This window comes from Parasteatoda tepidariorum, chromosome 4 (assembly GCF_982258835.1).
Source record: "Parasteatoda tepidariorum strain Cologne lab strain chromosome 4, Ptep-v5.0, whole genome shotgun sequence".
NCBI classification, from domain to species: Eukaryota; Metazoa; Arthropoda; class Arachnida; order Araneae; family Theridiidae; genus Parasteatoda; species Parasteatoda tepidariorum.
The window spans coordinates 24,901,054-24,921,581 of NC_141758.1; the positions used below are offsets into that span (position 1 = coordinate 24,901,054).

The 20,528-nt window shown below is 27.9% G+C and overlaps 1 protein-coding gene across 1 annotated transcript; it reads left to right on the forward strand.

The window, feature by feature from the left end:
* Positions 1-243: 243 nt before the first annotated feature.
* On the forward strand, positions 244-16,273 carry LOC107455270 (KICSTOR complex protein ITFG2). The gene is made up of 13 exons (XM_016072778.4): positions 244-561; positions 1,981-2,076; positions 4,744-4,785; positions 5,042-5,107; positions 5,746-5,827; positions 5,990-6,069; positions 6,181-6,240; positions 9,004-9,125; positions 11,932-12,086; positions 12,187-12,275; positions 13,075-13,192; positions 14,234-14,410; positions 16,053-16,273. The coding sequence occupies exons 1-13, from the start codon at positions 466-468 to the stop codon at positions 16,148-16,150; spliced, it is 1,281 nt and encodes a 426-aa protein (XP_015928264.1). The 5' UTR covers positions 244-465; the 3' UTR covers positions 16,151-16,273.
* Positions 16,274-20,528: the final 4,255 nt, after the last annotated feature.

Sequence of the window (20,528 nt, forward strand, 5' to 3'; positions counted from 1 at the left end):
AAATTCACGATTGGTTCATATTTTCCATTATTAATTCTGCGTTGCCTATGGTCCATTAGTGAAAGACCTTTCACACGCATGTGACTCATGAAAGAATAAATTTCATGAAACATAATCACATTCTCCCGCGACGTCGAATGAAGGTGCAAGAAACGTATTCAGTAACTCTAGATTTTGCAGCGCTATCTATATTCAATTTATAATGGAGCAATTGAGGCCTTGTCTGTAACAGAAATTGGTAGTAAGAAACGCTTTGATCAAAACAAAAACAAACAAGAAGCAAGCAAAAAATGATAGCTAAATTTTGTTTTGCTTCTTTTTTAACTTTTGCTTGTTATTTTTTTAAAATGTCGAAAGTATAATAAAATTGATACTTGCAATTATCAAGATTTTGAATGATCTGTGTTCCGTTCCTTTCACTGGCCCAGTTCTATAAGAGAAATATTAAATTTGAATGTATTGAAAATGCGTGCAGTATCTTTTGTATCTCGTTTAGAATTTATATTTAAGGGAAATGTCTCCAAAAATGCGGTTTGTCTGGGAGACGTTGACAATGATACTGTAAGTCTACTAGTATTTATAATGAAATACTTAATTTTTTTTTTTAAATTAAAAACTATTTCTCTTCTTATTTTATTTATTTATAAATTTTTTTTAAGTATGAAATTTGAAAAGGTAGAACGCTACTTTCTGTGTTTGCTACTGCCCTGCAGTTGTTTAATAAGAATGCCAAGAAACATTAAGACATAGTAAAATATAATATTTTTTTTTTGTATTAGTTTTGTTTATAGTGCCTCCATATGCTTTCTTGTACATTTCAAATTTTAGAATCATATTCTAGTTCATGGCTATTTACAAATCTTTTTCTCCTAATGTTACTTATTTTATTTGTAGAAAAGTTACATGCCTTTTTGCTCCAACAACCACTGTCAAGGTGCCAAAGGTTTTTTGTACCTGTTATAATTAATATATATATATATATATATCAGATACAAAATAATCTTCTGGCTAATCTCTGTCTGGTTGTTCTTGAAATTTAATGACGTTCTAGGGGCAGTTGCTGATATGGAATTCTACTGAAACCTAGAATTGTTGCAAAAGCCTGGAAATTTTTCATGTTTGCAGAAGTTTTGATAATTTATAACTTTTTGTTTGAAAAAATTCTGAGGAATCAAAATTTATTTTGTTTAGTATGAATTTCTAAATGTTTAGTTTCCAGCAGAAGTGAGCACAAATTAAACAAGTCCAAGTTAATTTTTGTTTTGAAAAAGATATCAAATTATAAACTCCAATTTTTTAAAAAAGACTTATTATAATAAAAGAAAATTTTTGATGTTGTGTTTAGCAAAGCAAGAGTTGGGCTGTGCAAATGCTGAACCTTTTTTTCCTTCAATAGTTTCTGGAGCTCAAAACATCATGCATCTTTTTTCCTATTAACGTTTTTATTTGTGGGTAGCTATTTTCTTTTTTTAGGCAATGTAGATTTTGTTGTAATTTATAAATGTATCATAAATTAAAAAGCTTTAAGCCACAAGTCTAGTTTTTCTTTCAGAACAATAGTTTGATAATAATAATAAAAAAATTACAATAAAAAATTATAATAAAAAAATGGGGAGATTTCCATATTGTGGCTGAATAATTGCCAAGTCTTTTGCAACTTCTGGGCAGCGGCTCACATAAAACTATATAATAAGAAATAAAAAAACATCACAGAAAGGGAACATGTTTTCTTTTTAAAATTTTTCTGTTAAAAATCGATTTGGTGCCTTGGCGATTGTTGTTGCCGTTTCTGGTGACGATAAGGAAATAACCCCTAAAAAAGTATGAGTAAAATAAATAAATAGAATGAAGGCCACGAAAATTTGGCCTTTTACTGTATTAACGTGTACATATATATGCATTCTTAATTCATTGTTTAAAAAACTATTACACTACTTTTATTTGGTCAAATTCTAGAATTGCTTTTTTTTTTCTGTATAGAATAGTGAATTGGCAGTAGGTAACTTACAAGGAGATCTTGCTGTTTTCAAAAAAGAGCACAAGTTTCCATGGGCTGAAGCTCATGATTTGGGGATGGTAAGATTTATTTTAAGTTTTAAAATCTTATATTGATTTTATTAAATTCTACAGTGTTTTGTATATTTATGTATTTTGAATTTAAAAGATATAATTTGGTTTTTAAAAATTAAAGAAGAAAATATTAATCTTAATATATTTGCTTTGATACTTATTATTGACACAATGATCAGGGCACTGAGCTGTCATAGCTGGCAGTGACTTAAAACTCTCCCATCTATCAGACTAATACCTACATGCTTGCCTGGGAAGGAATGGTGGCTGGTGTACAATACTGGCTCATGGATACAAACCTCAATGTTTTATTTTAAAATCGTGTGAATCTGAATCTCGATGTTTGATTTTAAAATTGCAAGAGGCATAAAAGTGGATTCTTCTCCTCGAGAATTTAAAAAAGATAAACTTTAATAGAAGAGGAGGATTTTTGTTCTTTTTTAATAATAATAATAAAAAAAATTGCAATGGTGATAAATTTTCTGAAAACTGCGTTCATGCATTCGTGTGTATTATACAGGTCTGTTTGGCTTAATTGCCACCATTATGCCTTTGATTTCGAAATTGTCAAGTTTTACCTTCCGTTGCTAACAGCAAGATGCAGAGGTGCTTTGGTTTTAAACAGGGTTCGTTGATTTAAATCACGATTTAAATCTTGATTAAAATCAAATGATTTTTTTAAAAAAATCATTGATTTAAATCAATTGATTTTTATATATATATTATATTGATTTTAAAAGTTAAAAAACAGTGCTTTAAATTATTGATACTTTTATTATTTTCTTTTCTTAGTTTTAAAATTTATTTTAAATAAATTGCTGCATTAATTAATTTTAGTTAACGAAATTACTTTTTTCTTGGAGTGTGTTAAACACATTTAAAATTACATGTTTAAAAATCTTTTGATTCTTAACATTGAAAGTACAGATTAAAGTAAATATTTAATGCTGTCTTAATATAGACTTGCATAGCTGTAGAAAGTAAATAAACATGCTTTTTTTCAAAAAGCAAATGTTAATTAAAATTCTACCCTTTGATTAAAAAAGCATGAAATTCAAATCTACATTATAGTTTATTGATGGAAATTTCTATATTTCTAAAGCTTGAGGTTATATTAAAAAGAAATTACCTTAATATTGCCAAAAATAGAAAAAAAAAAAAAGCTGACTTCAGATATTTTTTTCCTGATATAGTGTCATTCTTCCCTATCAAAGTCTATTTGAAGCAGTAGGGTTATTAACTGGTTTTTATTTTTCTTCTCATAATATGTTTACGGTATCTTTGAAATTATCAGATTTTCTTTTGTGAAAAAAAAATTCCAATAAGTACATAGATTTTTTTAAAAATGTTTTTTAGCTTAACTTATGTATTTTGATAAAGGATTAAAAATGAATATTTTAACATAAAAATATATAGATTGAATATTTATTTTTTGATGAATAACAACATTTATAAACACAATCTGTTGCATTTATTTTGCCATTTTATAAATCATGAGGAAAAAAAAGAGATCACAGTTTTAAATTAAAATTATGCTGTGCTAATTGAAACTTTGTGTTATTAGTTAAAATAGTATTCTTTAAATTATCTATTTTATCTTGTCTTTTAATTTCAATCATGCCTTTGTATCAAAATGGTCGCTATGCATTATAATGAAAAATTATTTTAGTAAGTTAGAGCTTCTAAAATATTGTTATAATATAGTTTTAATATTAATTTAATTTTGATTAAACATTTATAAAGTTTTTTTGATCATAAATTAAAGCTCTTATAGTGTATTTAAATAAAAATCAAAAAAATCTGATTTAAATAAAAAAAATCCGATTTAAATCAAAATAATCCGATTTTTTCGATTTTTTTTAAAAAAATCAAAAAAATCACGAACCCTGGTTTTAAAACTTATTACTGATATAATGATATTGAAACACTACGAGGAAAAAAAACATGTTGACTGTTGTTAATCTCTCTCTCTCTCTTTAAAAAAAGAACTTAAGATTAAAATGAATATTAATTCATTTAGTTTGGTCTTCATGCATATGCATGACTGATATTATCTTTATTTTATTGATAAACCATAGTACCAAATATGTTTATGCAAATTGGCAAATATTTTTGGTAAATTCGAATCTATACCCAAACATCAAAGAATAGTAATTTTATTTCTTTAATTGATAAAACATTAAATTGAAAAAAATTGTTCTCCTCTTTTTAGAATAGTGTCTGAATTCAATGTCAAAGTTTATTTTGATGTAAGTAACCGAAATTTAAAGCAATTTGTGGAAAAAGCCTTTGTAGTCTTTGGTATATTGTAAGCTTCACATATCAAATCTATAATTTATATTTTCATGCTGTTTCTTTTAATAACTAATGAATTTTCGAAGGTTAAAATTCCAGAGGTCTTTTGTGAATTTTTGATGTTCTGGTTTGCAGTGTGTAAAAGTATTAAAACTTTTCTTTAAATTAAAATCGATATTTTTTGAAGACTTGCTTGAACGAAATAATACATTTTACAGTTACAACCTTTTCTTCAATGATGAAGTTTTTATGTGTTCATTATTTTCACAATATCTTTATATTATGTTATATACATTCTTATTAATTAAATTATGTAAATAAAAAGATAGATTTTGTATGAAACTATCCATGCATATTTTTTTTTTATTTCTTTAATAGGTTATGGTCGTTATTATAGGTGATATTTTGAATATAGGGAAGGTAAGTACCTTTTTTTTTGTTTTTCACTATGTAAGCTTTAAATACTTTTTTATTTTTAAAATTGTTTTTCTTTTTCTATTAAATATATATTAATAATTATTTAATAGAAATATTTAATAATATTTGATGTCAAAATTTTGAAAGCATTCAAATTAAAAATGTTTAATATTGGTTATATATATATTGTAAGTAGCTGTTAATAATAGTTTCTTTTGTTACTCAATTTATGCTGACATGATTTTTTTAAAAATTTTAGAATTTTACTATCTGTATTAGCGGTGAAGGACTTTGTACATTGTTTGAAATTAAAAATGAGTATAATGTAAGTGCATTTTTAATGTTATTTTACCACCCTACAATGATTATTTTTTATATAATAATTTTTTTATTGTTGCATCATATTTTATACCATATATTTTATTTTTTTTACAGATTTTATATATTTTTTTTTATTTTCAAAACTTTTTGTAATTAAAAGTTTTGTATTAATGGATTAGAAATATTAGCGAACTTTGCTAATTTAGTGTTTTATAATATAGCAGTTTTATATATTATTAGCAAAAGTTTTGTTGAAAATTTCTTTGTAATTTTATTTTCCAATAATTATTTATTAAGTCTAAATTTTTTGTCAACAATTTTGCAACTATGATAATAAAAAATTACTGCCGTATTCTTAAATATGTTTTTGTTCAAATTAAAAAAAAATATTTTATAACTTTCTTCCTTAAATGCAGTAAAAAAAGAATAAAACTTTAATTTAGAATCCGGCAAAGATTTCAATATAAAAAACTGAGATTTTATCTATAGATGAAAACTATGAATTGTATAATATTATTTATTTCTCCTATGTTTATTTAATGAAAGAACTGTCATCTCAGAGAATAATATAAATTTTCTCTACAAAAAACCACAATTTTCCAGAATAGTTTATCTTAGTGATGAGATTTTCAATTTTTTTAGGAGCTAGAAAGGAGAAGTTTGTTACCCTTTTATTCCCAAAAGCTGCCTGCTAATACTAAAGTTGCACTTTTGACTGATGTTGGTAATAACCATATTTATTCTTATTTTCTTTTAAAGTTTACGTAATTTTTGTTAATGAATTTTTCATGTATTTTCTTTCCAAATTCTAGAAACTAATAATGAAATCAAAATAATAACAATGAAACATAATAATTTTAAAAATATTTTTTTTATATATTTCTAGACAATGATGGTGAACTTGAACTTATATTGGGACTTACTGATCATGTATTAAGAACATACAGGTGGGTCAAACTGGGTCAGGTAAGATATTTGTCGAGTGCTGTTCTGAATTATATTGAATCTAATTAATTTTTATATATATTTCATATATTTCATACCTATATTTATTTCATTTTTCCTATATTTTTATAGGGGCCGAATGACTTATCAGGAAAATTAGTTGGACTGCATAAATTAGAATTAGCTGATCAAGTAATTTGATTTTTTTTTATCATTATTTTAATAAGGCAAATATATTGGCTACTTTTTTTTGTAGTAAATATTCAAAGCCCTACTCTGTAAAGGAAAACAGGGATAATGCTTTCAAGATCATTGATTCCAATGAAATTTCTTTCAAAAATTACCCTTGTTTTAATGATAATAACTGTTTAATTAATCTTATTAGCTCACAGTGTCATACATGACTGTGCCTCTACTTTCCATGTCACATGATTTTCTATATTACCTAAATATATACAACTTGTAGTCCAGAAACTGAGCACTAAATTATAGATTATATTTCTTGTTTTATTTTTAAATTTCACTCAGCATTTTAAGAACACTTTTTTAAATTAAAAAAAAATTTTTTTTTGCTTCCAATGTTGAAGGTTACAAGAGACCACTCACCACAAAGGGAGGAACAATAAAAATAAACGAACACAAACAAAAATAAACGTGGTAAGAAAAGTCTATGAACCCAATAAATCTCTTGCGCGCCAGTAACGGACACACAAAGAGGTGTCCCCCAGTGGCGGGCAGAAGACGAAGGTGGTCTGCATCCATCTCCGCTTGAAGGTCACAGAGCGTACAGAAAGGGGCTTGAGCAACATGAATTCGATGGAGATGTTTGAGGAGGCAGTCTTGTCTGGTAGTCAGTCGAAACTCAGCAACTGCCCTACGTCTCGGCCACATAGGAAGATCTTTGAAATTATTCCACCAGATCTTACCAGAATTTTTCTCTGTGTATTGGTTTAAAGTGAGATTCATCATCTTTTTCTTGATTAGGTGCTTGACAAGATGGTCGGCTAACTCATTACTAGCTACACTGCAGTTTCCCGGGTACCACTGCAAAACAACTTCCTTAGAAAGCTCGAACAGACATTTTAAGAACATTGTGAGGATAACAATAATACTGGTTATTTGTTTACTAATTTAATGTGAAATAAGTTTAAAGTTTCCCATAAATTATTATACAATCATAAAATAATTATTATACAATTTTAATAGAATGTTATTAGTAAAAAAGTTAGAGTATTATTTTGAAATTTCCAACAGAATTTGCATTATTTTTTTTCAGACAGTTTAAATTTTATAAAAAAAGAACCAGTGTTATTTTTTCGTTAAAATAACATGGGTATTAACGTGTTAAAAGATTTCTTTAATTTTAACATTTTTATTAAGGTCTAATTTAAATCTTAATCAGCATAAGTTTTTATGATACAAATTGAAATCAGCAGGAAAAAATTAAAAATTAATAACAGTCTTTTAAAATAAACTTCAAATGAAGAAAATATAATATAAAGTTATTTCATTTGTTGAGTACGATTGTTTTTATTTTAACCAACATGTGTGATGCCAATCTTCATGGTACCTTTTTCATTTCTTAGCAAAAACTGTCATAATAAAATCCCAAAACTTCCCTCCTGCAAATGAGACATCGTTTGTGAATGGCCACATATAAGTTGATTTGAATTTATTGTTATCATTTTTTTGCTGTTATAAATATCATTGCTTGTTTATCTTTACTAACAACAAGCTTACATTGAGGTTGGGGTAGCCTGGTTGGTAGGGCACTGAGCCCATATTCAAGAGTTCGTGGGTTCGATCCTCGCCGGCCGAAGGCTCCCAGTGTAGTAAATGGTGACTGATGCACGTTAAATCTGTCGTGTCGCAAAGTCCTTCATGCTTCCATAACAAAATCACTACCTCTGGGGGTACTGATCCAGGAGTTTCCTTGTCTTCTGAATTCGTTCAAAATTACTAGGCTACCGAATTGAACATCAGTAGTAATAAACCCAAAAAAATTGGGTTGACGGATATAAAATATTAAAAAAAATACAGAAGCAATCTTACATTTTAACATACACATGGGTGCCATTATTCAGTCCTGGGGACAGAAATCAGTCTTGAGAAAAAAGCAGTGAGACTAAATTTCATCAATTAATCTCTTTTCCATTTGCTTTTAATTTAAAATGTTCTTTTTTTCCTTAAAAATGTTGATTTTATACCAACAATTTCTATTTATTTTTTTAGTTAATTTTATGCAAATATTATATTTTAACGAAAACATTGTTATTTTTCATAATTATTGTGAAGTGATCTAGTGATGATGTCGCCGCACCACAATGAAATAATGAGATTGACTGAACTTCAGTGCCTACTTTGTTAAACAAAATTTATACTACTGTTGTATCTAAATCTGTTTGAGTTTTCATTTTTCTCTAACATTTTGAAATGCTGAACAAAGTTAAGATTATTTTTTTTATTGAATTAAATTTATAGAGACAAGAAGTAAATAATTATTTATTAGTAAATATATATTTATATTTATTTAAGCAAAATAAAAAAAAGTAGACATATGGATAGCTTCATGAAAAAATTAGTGGTTTATTATCCAGTGATTGGTACAAAAAGATCTAAAAGGTTAACTGCTATTTTTATTTTGTTTACCGTGAAAAAATTAAATGAACGAAGTGAAAAAAAAATCAAATCATTGATTTGATGTATGTGCTATTATTATCGAAAGATACATTTTTCAGTCGGTAAGCTATAAATTTCTGAAAATTGTGGTAAATAACGGTGGATCATGTTAATTGGCCAAAAAATAAGTCCAGTCTTGAATTCTTTTTAGAGTGGCACCCATACATACATTATAACAATAGCAAATAGCTACAACAATAAACTTTGACTTACCAGTTTCAGTTTATTTATAAGAAACATAGAAATTTAACAGTATGATTTTTTTAATGTTATTAGATTGGCTCTATATCATTAAATCCCTCAAATAATGGAAGTCCATTCATATTGGTTGCACAGTCAGGTGGTACTTACATGCATTTCCAGTGTTTGCTTGAAAATGATGAAATTGATGAGAATGGGTATGCTTTTTTTTAATTTTTATTTTTACAGATGCACATATATTTTTTTAAACCTAATTACATTTTGTGTAATTTCAATTTTGAAATGAAAAATAGGCGTATATTAAGAGCCCTTTTCTTTCACTATTTTGGTTTTTAGATTATGTTTTTGATTTTTGTTTTTCTTGATGTTTTTTAGTCTTAACAAATTTGATAAATTGTTTTGGTTATCAATTTTAAAATGGGAAAATAGTCACATAAACCTGATTAAGAGGTTTAACCTAATTAAGAGGTATTTACCATTTCGCATTTTAAGTTACATTTTTTGATTTTTAGTTTTGTTGATATTTTTTAGTCTTAACGAAACACTTTTGAGGGTAGAGCATGTTGCCTTTAAAAAATACTTGGAAAATAAATACTTTGTTTTATGAGGATGGGGAAAATAGGGCTATGTAACATTTAGATCTTCTTTTTTGTTTCCTCAAAGTATCAAAGCAATACATTTATGAGTTTAGTAACTTTGGATTAGTAATTTTATGTTGTACATTTGTTAATGTTTTGATTTGTAAAAAAATTACTTTATATTTGTTTTAACTAATGAAAATCAATTTTAATAAAGCTGAAAAGTTCTTGTAATATAAATGAACCTGAAACATAGATATTTTTCAAAAATACAAAAACAGACAAAGGTAAAATATTAAACAACATTTCTAAAGTGTATTATTTTTATGAATGTATTAGTAAATGTATTTATAATTTTTTCAGAAAAAAAAATCCTTTGAAATTCTATGTTATTTTTTCTCCAATTCTGACTGAATGAGGACCTTGTGTTTAACATCGTTTTAAGATAGGTAGAAGAAGAAACAACTATCAATTTATTGGTGAATATTACAAGCCAATGAATAAAAAGATGTTCATTACTCCCCTTCCCTCTACACTGTACCCTTTTGAAGGTTGAGTTCAGTTGAAAGATAAGAGGCCTCATAAAATCAAAATCAAAACTGATTACAAAAGCTCAAAATGTGTAATGTAACACATTTATGTAAACGCATTCTAAAGTTCGCATTTAAAATTACTTTGCATTATCAAGTATTTAAGCGGTAAAGTTTTTTTAACTGCCTATTTTACTTTAACTGCCTATGTACTGCTTACTACTATTATAATTTGTACTCTTACTTCTATTACAATTATTACTCTTACTATTTCATTTTTTGATTAAATACTTGATTAAATTTGATTAAAAACCTAATTTCCTCGTTTCTGTGAAATTTAACATACCTACGGTGCAAAAAAATTTATTTCTCAGGTTTTGCATCCAAGAAAATATTTATTCAAATACATAATAATCGTGTATGTTACGCTTTTTTATTTAGTTTTTTTTTCTTTTTCTAAGTGTTTTGTAAATATAATTAAGCATGTGTGTATCAGAAATTTTCTCGAAGAAGTTCTCTTATTTAACTTTTTGAAACCACTCATTTTGGACAAAATTATTTTCATTTGTAAATTTTAAAATGCATAAAAGAGGGAATGAATATCATGTTTTATTTAAATACCTTGAATTGAGTATTGCATTAGCGGAAAAGAAAAAAAAATTAATTTCAGATTATCAAGAATTTTTTGTTGTTAATTTATCACAGAATTAAATTTAAAGGAAAAAACAATCTTGTTTCTGGTTAAGTTTGAAAAAGTTTCTGATTAAAAGAAGATTCAAAATTATATGTAATAAGCATTATTTGTAATGCTTGTTATTTTGCTTTTTAATATTAAAAAAGCTTTGATAAAAATCTGACAGTAATATTTAATATTCCTTCAAACATGAAAGAGTCCTACATAAAATTTTTATAAAGTTGTGGCCTGCCATGTGACTAGTGTTTTTAATTGTAGCCCCTGGCCTCATGTAAGTTGGAAACCCCTGCTATATATATATATTCAGGATCAGTGCTAATGTAATATCACTGCTATACTACGTATCTATTTAGAATCTGCATATAAAAAAACTTTTAAAATTTTAGGAATAAAATGAGCTGGCAGTTTTTTGAAATGATTTTTTATGGATATATACAGAGTTCTCCGTAGGAATAGAAGAGAGCATGGCTCTGCCTCTCAGAAAAGGGCACTCATTCTACATTGTAAAAATTTATTAAAATATGTAATCCTATGTAATAAATGGATTCGATTCTCAACGATTTTTAAATTACAGTCTTATACTATTTTATGTGTATATTTCAAAAAATAATTCTCTCTCATAAACAGAAAAAGAGAAAAATTTGTTTATAAAAATAATTAAAGGCATGCTAATTGGCAATCTCTGGGCATAAATTTTTTTCAAAAAAAGTAAACAGAAAAAAATATTAATTGATAAGCAACTTGAAAGAAATTGAATTTAAACTGAAAATTATGAGAAAATAGACGTTTAAAGTTCCATGTTTTTAAAAAAAAAGTTATTTATTTGAAAAAGTATTTTAAAAATTAGAACCATTAAAAATTTATTAATATGAGAAGAAAGAGATACTTATAAAAATTTAACGAGTTGAGAATAATCCTAACAATGTAAATATTTGTAATAGTAATTTGAATTAAACCTATGTATATAATTTTACTAATGGATAATTGTTATTTAAATAGTCAATGAATTTTTTAAAAAATGAAATGAAAAAGAAACGTTTTTAAGGGATGACGACTTATTTTTACAGAAAGGGTAAAGAGGGTGAATATATGGGGATCAAAGGGTAGACTGCCGTTCTAAAACTGCTTAGGCGTTGTTATTCTTTTTAATTTATGTTTGATTACATTATTTCAAAATAAATTTTTATTTTCTAATTTTTAGTCCTGATTCCTTAAAACTAACGACTCCTGTGCATCATGCTCTTGCTTCTAGTCGAATGCGAAATCCAAATATTTCATCTGAAATTTTAGGCGGTATATGTGGAGTCCGAAATGGAAAGCCTACAGATTCTTTAATTGCTGTAGCAACTTTAGATGGTAAAGTTCAATAGCTGTCACTTTGTTTTTTTCATTGAGAAACTATGGTATATAAGATATATTTACTGTCTTTTTTTTCTGTTTGATTTGTCTTTTGTAGGGACATTAATGCTAGTTGATGGTGATGAAATTCTGTGGTCTTTTCAAGTTGATCATCAGCTTTTTGCCATTACAAAACTAGACCTTATTGTAAGTAAATATCAAAATATTAAATCTTAGCTTGTAGGAGTTTTGTAAGTCAGGATTGGGCATTCTTCCAGGAAAAACCGTTTTTTGTAAAACAACGAAAGAAACTGAATGAAATATGAGAAGCCGGAACTAGCTATGGAGAGTACAATCAAAATATATAAAATTTTCTAAGCTGTGATTTAAATCAGATTATATAACAAAATATAACTAAATGTATCAAACTATATTAATTAAATTTAATTTGAAGTTTAAAATTTAAATAAGAAAATGAATAGCTATATTATTGAAACCTAAGTATTTTGTATTGATGGATTTCCTCTGTCCGTGATACTTGTAAAATATCATCCTGCTATGAGCCAATGAAATTTTTTTTCCAGTTTTGTGCTCATTTCAACACATTCGGTTTTATGCATGTAACGTTGAAGGAAAGCTGATTAATAGCTTCAACCAGAATGTAGCTATCATTGCAAATGGCTAAGGTTCTATCCCTGGTGGTGGCTTGAAGGCCACCTCAACTTCATATTGATAGACACCAATTTGTCTGGGTTGTAAAGGCAGCTAGTGCGCAATTCTAACCACATTGCTACCACCATGCAATGAAATTGAATCATGAGTTGAATTGGTCATGAAATTGTCGAGCCTTTTTCTTCATGAACTCCCATGTCCACAGCTTTGCAATTACCAAAGTGCATTCTTTTCTTTTTAAGATTTGGCTAATCTTGTTTTTTAAAAACATACTTAGAATTATTTTTTCAGTTTTTAGAGATGTATTAATTTTATAAATTAATTGTAATTATAGGGTAATGGAGAAGAAGGTGTAATAGCATGTGCTTGGGATGGTCAAACTTATATGGTAAACCAAGAGAAGCAATCTGTAAGGTTTCAATTTGATGAACCAGTTTCTGCATTCACTTCAGGTTTTTATTTAATTTATTATTTTTTTTATTTAATTTCAAACGAGGCAATGCATTAAAAAAAATTTACGGCCTTTAAAATTGTTGAAGTTTTTTTATGTACATTTAAAAAAAATACAAATATTATGTATGAAAACTTAATTGTAATTCATCACACTAGCTACTAAGTTTCAGTCTCACCATATTTTTTCAAAATACCCTGATTTCAGATAATGGCCTCTTACTCATTACTTATTAAGTGTACCTAATATTTACCTATTAATTGCACCTAATATTTAGGCCATGGTACCCCAGTGGTTAGAATCAGAATCTGATTCGGAGGGGTCAGGTTTTGATCCTGGACTCCGCTAAGACTCACCGAGAACATGCAATACGTGGGCTCGAATAATCTGTGAATTCGAAAGTCCTGTGGTTGGTCTCTGAATAATACCATGGGTACAGGGATCGGGATGAAATTTCCTTCCCCTTCAGATATATGTCTAAATTGAGGAAGTGGACTCATAAATGAGTGGCTGCCATCTATATGTGGGGTTCTCAGCTAAGACTTATTTTCAGCCTTGTGGTGCTCTTTTGTCAAGCAAAAGGCTAAGGCCAATGGTTGGGGAGAATGGCTTGTTCAAGGGTCATTAGAAACAACAACTCCTAATATTTCTGATAACAAGCATTTGAGAACAGGGGTCTGTCCAGGCACTACCGTTAAGTGGTGCCTTCACAAATTCAACTTTAGGAAATGCAGTAGTTTTGCAAAATATAGATTTTTAAAATGTTATTTTTCTATCCTGTAAGAAGCGATAAATCCATATTTTTGTGTTGATTTTTCAAATAAGTACCTCTCACAGATATAATTTTCACAAATTATGTCTAAATTTTCACAAAATAAGTACCTCTCAGTAAAACCTAGACAGACCCCTGGAGAAAAACTTAGAAAGTTTAAATCTGCTGTTATTTGTTTGATAAAATCATAATGCTCTTAAATTGACTATTCTATTAGCATATGAATGTATTTTTTATTCTCAAATATCTTAAACTATCTGTTATTTTTAGGGAAATATTCTGTTTCTAGTGGTTCTTCTGTACCAGCTATTGTATATGCAACATTTAGTGACAGAGTTTTCTTATATAGTGATATCCAACTTCCTTCATTTAGTATATGTAATTTTCTTGAAACTATGGAAAAACAACCTGATTCTTCAGATTTACTCACCCAGTTTCCAATCAACAGTAAGTTTAACAATGTTTTTAGATTGCTATGGATGCTTATATAATTTTCTAGTGTTGCCTCTGAATGTATCTAATCATCTGATTTCTAATGGTGTTCAGCTGATTTTTTTTATTTTACAAGGAAACTTACCAAATTTTATGATTTTCAGTATATGTAGTAATATTTTATGTCTACATTGATTAGTGTCTATATGTATGCATGTATGTTAAGCATTATTATTCCATAAGTATAAAATCCATAATGTACTAAGTATTATTCATATAAAATGAAAAATCATTAAACTGTGAAAAATGATTGCTACAAATTGAAAAAAGTAATTAAATTAAATTATTTCTCAAATAGTAATTTTGTTTATTGCACAAAATATTTTATTTAAAGCATCAGCTATATAGACTATTACTGTGGATTTTTTTTCAATGATACTACAAATTTTAATCCTGAAAACTAATTTATTTGCGACACTTATTATTTTCTATAAAAATGCTGCAATTGCAATTATCGAAAGAATTGTATTTAAATTTCTGGGATTGAGTCAGGTACAACAGTCATTACAAAGACATCAAAAAAGGAATTCTAGGATTACAAAATTGTATTCTGAAAATTATTGGAATTGGTTTTTAACTGTTTTTGAGAAAAGTAAATAATTTCAATTTGTGTCAATCTGAGAAACTTGACTCGTATTAGGGCCATAATCAATCGCTCCGTGTCTTTATTCAAAACTTCTTTGAAGTTACAGTTCCAGTTCAAGGTATGAATTTATCTTCTAGGTGATTGATATCAGTAAAATCGTTTCACTGTGATTCGAACTAACAAAAGCAAAACGAAATTTTTTACTACATTTCAAAATTATTTTCGTGCATTAAAAAGTTAGTGTTATTTGTTAAGTTGCAAGATCCTATATTTCTTTTTCAATGAACCTGTAATTTAATAATGTTTTCGATTTTGAAATTGGTATGATAACCAACAAGAAAAAAAAAGCTTTAAAGAAATCATATTGCAACAATTGCTACAAAAAAAGTGTGAATGTTATATTGTAATATTTATCTTTATCAGTTGTATTACCTAAAGACTCAACCAGCTCAATCCTTAACTTGTTTAAAAAATGTATCACATCTATAGTCACACTTATTTTAAATAATTTTTTAAAATTTTTTATTTAAGGGGGAGTTTGAATTCCGTATAACTTTACCCAGTTCAATCTTAAACTTGTTTTAAAAATGCATTGCATCAATAGTCACGCTTATTTTGAATAATTTTTTTATTTAAGGGACAGTTTAAATTTTGCACAATTTTACAATCTTACTTGTATCCATTCAAAACAGTAGTCACACTGTCGCGGAATGCCACGAGATGGCGCTCTCCTATTAATTTAATTACATATTTTTCTTTGTGTGTCATTATAATTTTGATTTGATTAGATGAATGTTGAAGGGGAAATGTCAGCCCTTATAATACTGACTATCTTCGTATCTTCATATCATAATCTATTAAAGTTTGTTTTGTTTTAAAATAATGTGTTTTGTTAATTAATTTGAACCACCGATCTGTGCTTAATTAATCCGTTTTCACACACTATATTTTTATGTTTATTTTACGATTTTGTTTAAAATAATTTTCTTAAAATATGTATTTGTGTTCTAGGAGAAGACAAAAGGCATCTTCGTTCATTGTTTTCATATTGCCTCTATGATTTTCCTAATTCAAACAATGAAGAAGAATTAAAAGATATTGAAAGCTGATATTAAGTTTAATTAAATACTTACAGATTATATGATATTTTACCTATAATTTATTTTTATAACCTATTTTGTTCATCATAGTTGTACTATTCTGTGAAATTAAAAAATATTTTTTAATCAAAACTGTTTTTCTTTTGTTTTTAAACACAAACAATTTTAAATTTATATCCTGTAAATATTTTCCTAACTTCAGTACGGAAAAGAAGCATTTGGTAATTATTTATTATTTATGGTATATTTTAAAATGTTGCCACTTTCTGATTGTTTCTTTTTTCTTGATTGGCAAGCATGAACATATTGTTTTCTTAAAAATATTTCTCAGTATGCCTAGCATGTGTAGGTTGTAGTTGCTTCATGTGTATAATGGCTATTTCACTACTTAAGTATCAAGATTCTGCTGTTATTTTCCTTTATCTTTGCAAAGAAAAGAGAAAATGATTCTGCTAATTTCAGATTTGAAATTTTCACGCCAGAATCAGGTACTTTATTTTTATATTTTATAACCGTCGTTAAATAGCCGATTTTGGGTTTAATGACTACTAATGTTCAACTCCATAGCCTTGTACTTTTGAACTAATCCAGAAGACCAGGAAACTCCTAGATCAGTACCCCCAGATGTATGATTTGTTATGGGAACGTGGAGGACTTTATGACTTGACATATTTTGACGTGCATCAGTCACCATTTCTACACGGGGAGGCTTCGGCCAGCGGGGATCGAACCCACGACCTCTTGGACATGGGCCCAGTGCCCTACCAACCAGGCCATCCCGGCCCTTAAATCAAGTACTTGTAAAAATGCAACAAAAAAGAACTATTCCACATGATCTAGTTGCAGGTTAGATCAAGTGCGGGGGCCTAAAAATCTACAAAAACTGTAATACAAGATGAAGACTAAAGTCTGTGTCAGTTGGCACACATCTGAAAGACCCTCTCTTGTACGAAGGTGAGGTCTTTGAGGGGATCACTTGCAAGCTTAGTAATGGTGGACTGAACGAATTTATCAGCCGTGATGGTAAGGGCACCACCCTGGGCCTGCCTATAATACCCAAAGATGCTTTGGAGAGATTATCCGAAACTCGGTTCGAGAGTTGATGAACCTTCAACTAAACTATGAGGTTCAACTGAAGTTCCAAAAGAACATAAATTTCATTGTTGTAGAGGCCAATGTGGGACCATTAAAAAAGAATTTTATGGTGTTCAGGAAGCTGTTTAAGAGGAATTGAAAACAGATGTTTTGTCACAAACTTTAGTTCAATTACTAAGGTGTTGGGTTGTTCTACGACTACCTGATAAAATCCTGATCTCCGTGAATGGAATTACAGATTTAATAGAGCTGAGTGCCACATTTGTGGCGATTAGCTCAGATCTAAAAACGAAGCAGAAATTCGGGTTTTTAATCATAAATTCTATTTGAGAAGTCTGTGGCCTTAATGAAGACTCCACATGAGAGTTACGTTAAACGGTGTATCCATCAGTATTAATTTGAATAGCAGTATCTGGTATTTGGTTAATAACTTCAAAAGCCAGCTGGCATAGGATATCAGGCAAATGTATAATTTTTTTTGTCGATAGAGTGAATTCCAAGTTCAGGGTAAAAATGAATTCCATGACATTAATTCGATATTTTAATATCTGCTGAGGATACATTAGGGGAAACATTCTAGTATATATTTCGGACATCTACCAAAGCGACTATGTGATTGTTGACATTCACTGGTACAAGTCAACAACCGCCGATTTTCGTCATTCACAATAACCTATTCGTTACGTTACTACATCAAATACTGGAAACTAACAACCTAGAAAACCTAAAGAGTGTTCACAAACTTTTCAGAAAATTGCTTAAAATTTTCTGAAGTTAACTTTTAATTTAATTTTATAAAATCAGTTTTGACGCATACACGCCACGATATAGACGAAACAAAATTATTTTGAACAAGTATGAATACTTCAAAGAACATATTTTTTCAAATTTTAGCTACCATATTAAAACTGTTTCCACGCCGTGCTTGAAGCTTGACATATACTGTTGAATTTGGATACGTAAACAACGAATTATAGATTTTTAATAATTTAATGTAGCCAACATGATAAAGGTTTATTTATGACACAAATATATTTACTGGTTTTTTATCTTTTCATAATAACTCTTTCTATATCGCAGTTATGTGAAAATGTCGGTTATAAAGAAACTTTATTACGCACAGCACAGATCATTTCCAGATATTTTTTGACTCGTTATTGCTTATTCTTTCTTTCAGGAAAGGAGGAAATTTTACTATAGGGGGGAGTGGGGTTAATTGAAACATTTTTTACTTAACTATTTTTAACTAACGAAAAATCCAATATGTTATTGGTATTAATTGACAGACGAGTAAAGTAGACTTTCCTCTACTAGGAAAAAAAAACCTTATTTTAAAAATGTTATTATATTAGTTATTAACAATTTTTGACAGTCGTGCCCTTGTTACAATTGTCCCCACTTATGGGGTCAATTGTAACAGTTCATAAATTCAACTAAAACATAGTTAATTATACATATTATTATAGTTGTGATATATTTTTTTATTGATCAAAATGGTAGTGATATTTTAGGAGTAAAAATAATAATGAGCAGAGACCTAAAGGGTTAAACTTTTAACTTAAAGGGGTTAAAAATTTTAATTTATGCTGTGAAAGGTGACAAATAAAATAATGCACATGCAACATAATATAAATGATATAGGAAACTATTGGTGGTTAGTAATGGTTTGTAAACATAAGATTATTTATTTTCAGCTGTTACAATCGTCTCTTTACTTATTGTTACAATCGTCCCCAAAACGCCATTTCAGCTTCATTTGTTAAGAACAATGCTTGTTAATTAACAAAACTAATATTTTTTTTGAAATGTTAATTAAGGTGTCCACTTACATATTCGGTTAATAATTTTTATTTGTTTAAGCAAAATTACTTTGTTACAATATAATATTCTAATACCAAAAAAAGTGCTTACGTAGCTTGAAAATATCTTTTGTGATGTAACTCTTTCAAAAGTACATAAAAATCGTTCCCAGCAAGGGTGTATTAAATACACCATGTGCGCCACCTAGGAACCAAATCTAGAAGCCGACACTCGAAATATTTGCTCTGTTACAATCGTACCCTGTTACAATTGACCCCACTCTCCCTTACTACAAATACACTTCTTTTTTATTCATTGTATTTGCTTGCATTGTTTTCAAATTGCTAATGCTTCTTTTAAAATTGATTATTATGGTCAGGGCATATAATAATAGAGATATTTTGCAGTTGATTATATTTTATAATTAATTTTTAAAGTGATAACAGTTTTTAATTCTAAAGACTTTTTATGCAAATTATACAGTGTCAAAATTGGAGGACATTATCAATTTTCGAAATTTAATTGAAGAAATATTTCATTTTTTGATATTTCTTGAGAAGTATTAAATGATTCTTATACATTTTAATGTACAGTTTGCTAAAAAAGAGGAGGGGATCATTTTTTACACTTTTAAACCATTTATGGGATGTTCAAACTGTAAAATGTTTTCTCAAAAAAAAAAAAAAAAAAAAAAGACCATTTTTCCCCTTCCCCCTTGAAAAAAACATTTCGAAATATTTTTAACTATAACCGTGTCAGAATATACTTATTTTGACCGAAAAACGCACTTTTTTTTTTATGGAAACAGATAAAAATTTTTTTTTTCTCAAATTCGATTAGGGGTGTAAAAATATCTTATGAAATCAAATTTATTTACATTATGATGATTAATGGGAAAAAAGTTGAATATTTGGCATAAAAAATGGAAAGTCACCAGTTTTTGGAATTGCAGAGATGCCAACTTACTCCGGACAGCAAATTTATATTTTAAAGTGGTAGTTTATCAATTGAGACTCTTGGTTTAATAAATTCAAATTAGTAGATTTTTATCCACCATTTCTAAATATCTCATGATAAAAGTTTATTTATTACTCAAATATATTCACTGCTATTTTTCTCCATAATAACACTTTCTACATGGGAGAAATGTTAGAATTATTTGGTTTTAAAGAACACACAGAAAGGAACATTTCGAGATTTTTTTGACTGACAAGTCTTCCTTTCAGGAAGAGCGGAATTATTAGTATACTGCAAAAATTCTTTTTATATTCACCGTATTTGCTTGCATTGTTTTCAGCTAGCAAATAATTTAATGATAATTCAAGGATGGATAAAAATATCAAAAGGAACAAAAAAAAATGTAATATATTAGAGTTTTTAATTCAGTTTAGAAAGTGGTATCAGTTTTTAATTCAAATGACTTCTTTATGCAAATTTTACACTGTGTAAAAGCTGGAGGATATTATCAATATTCAAATTTTGTTTTAAGAAA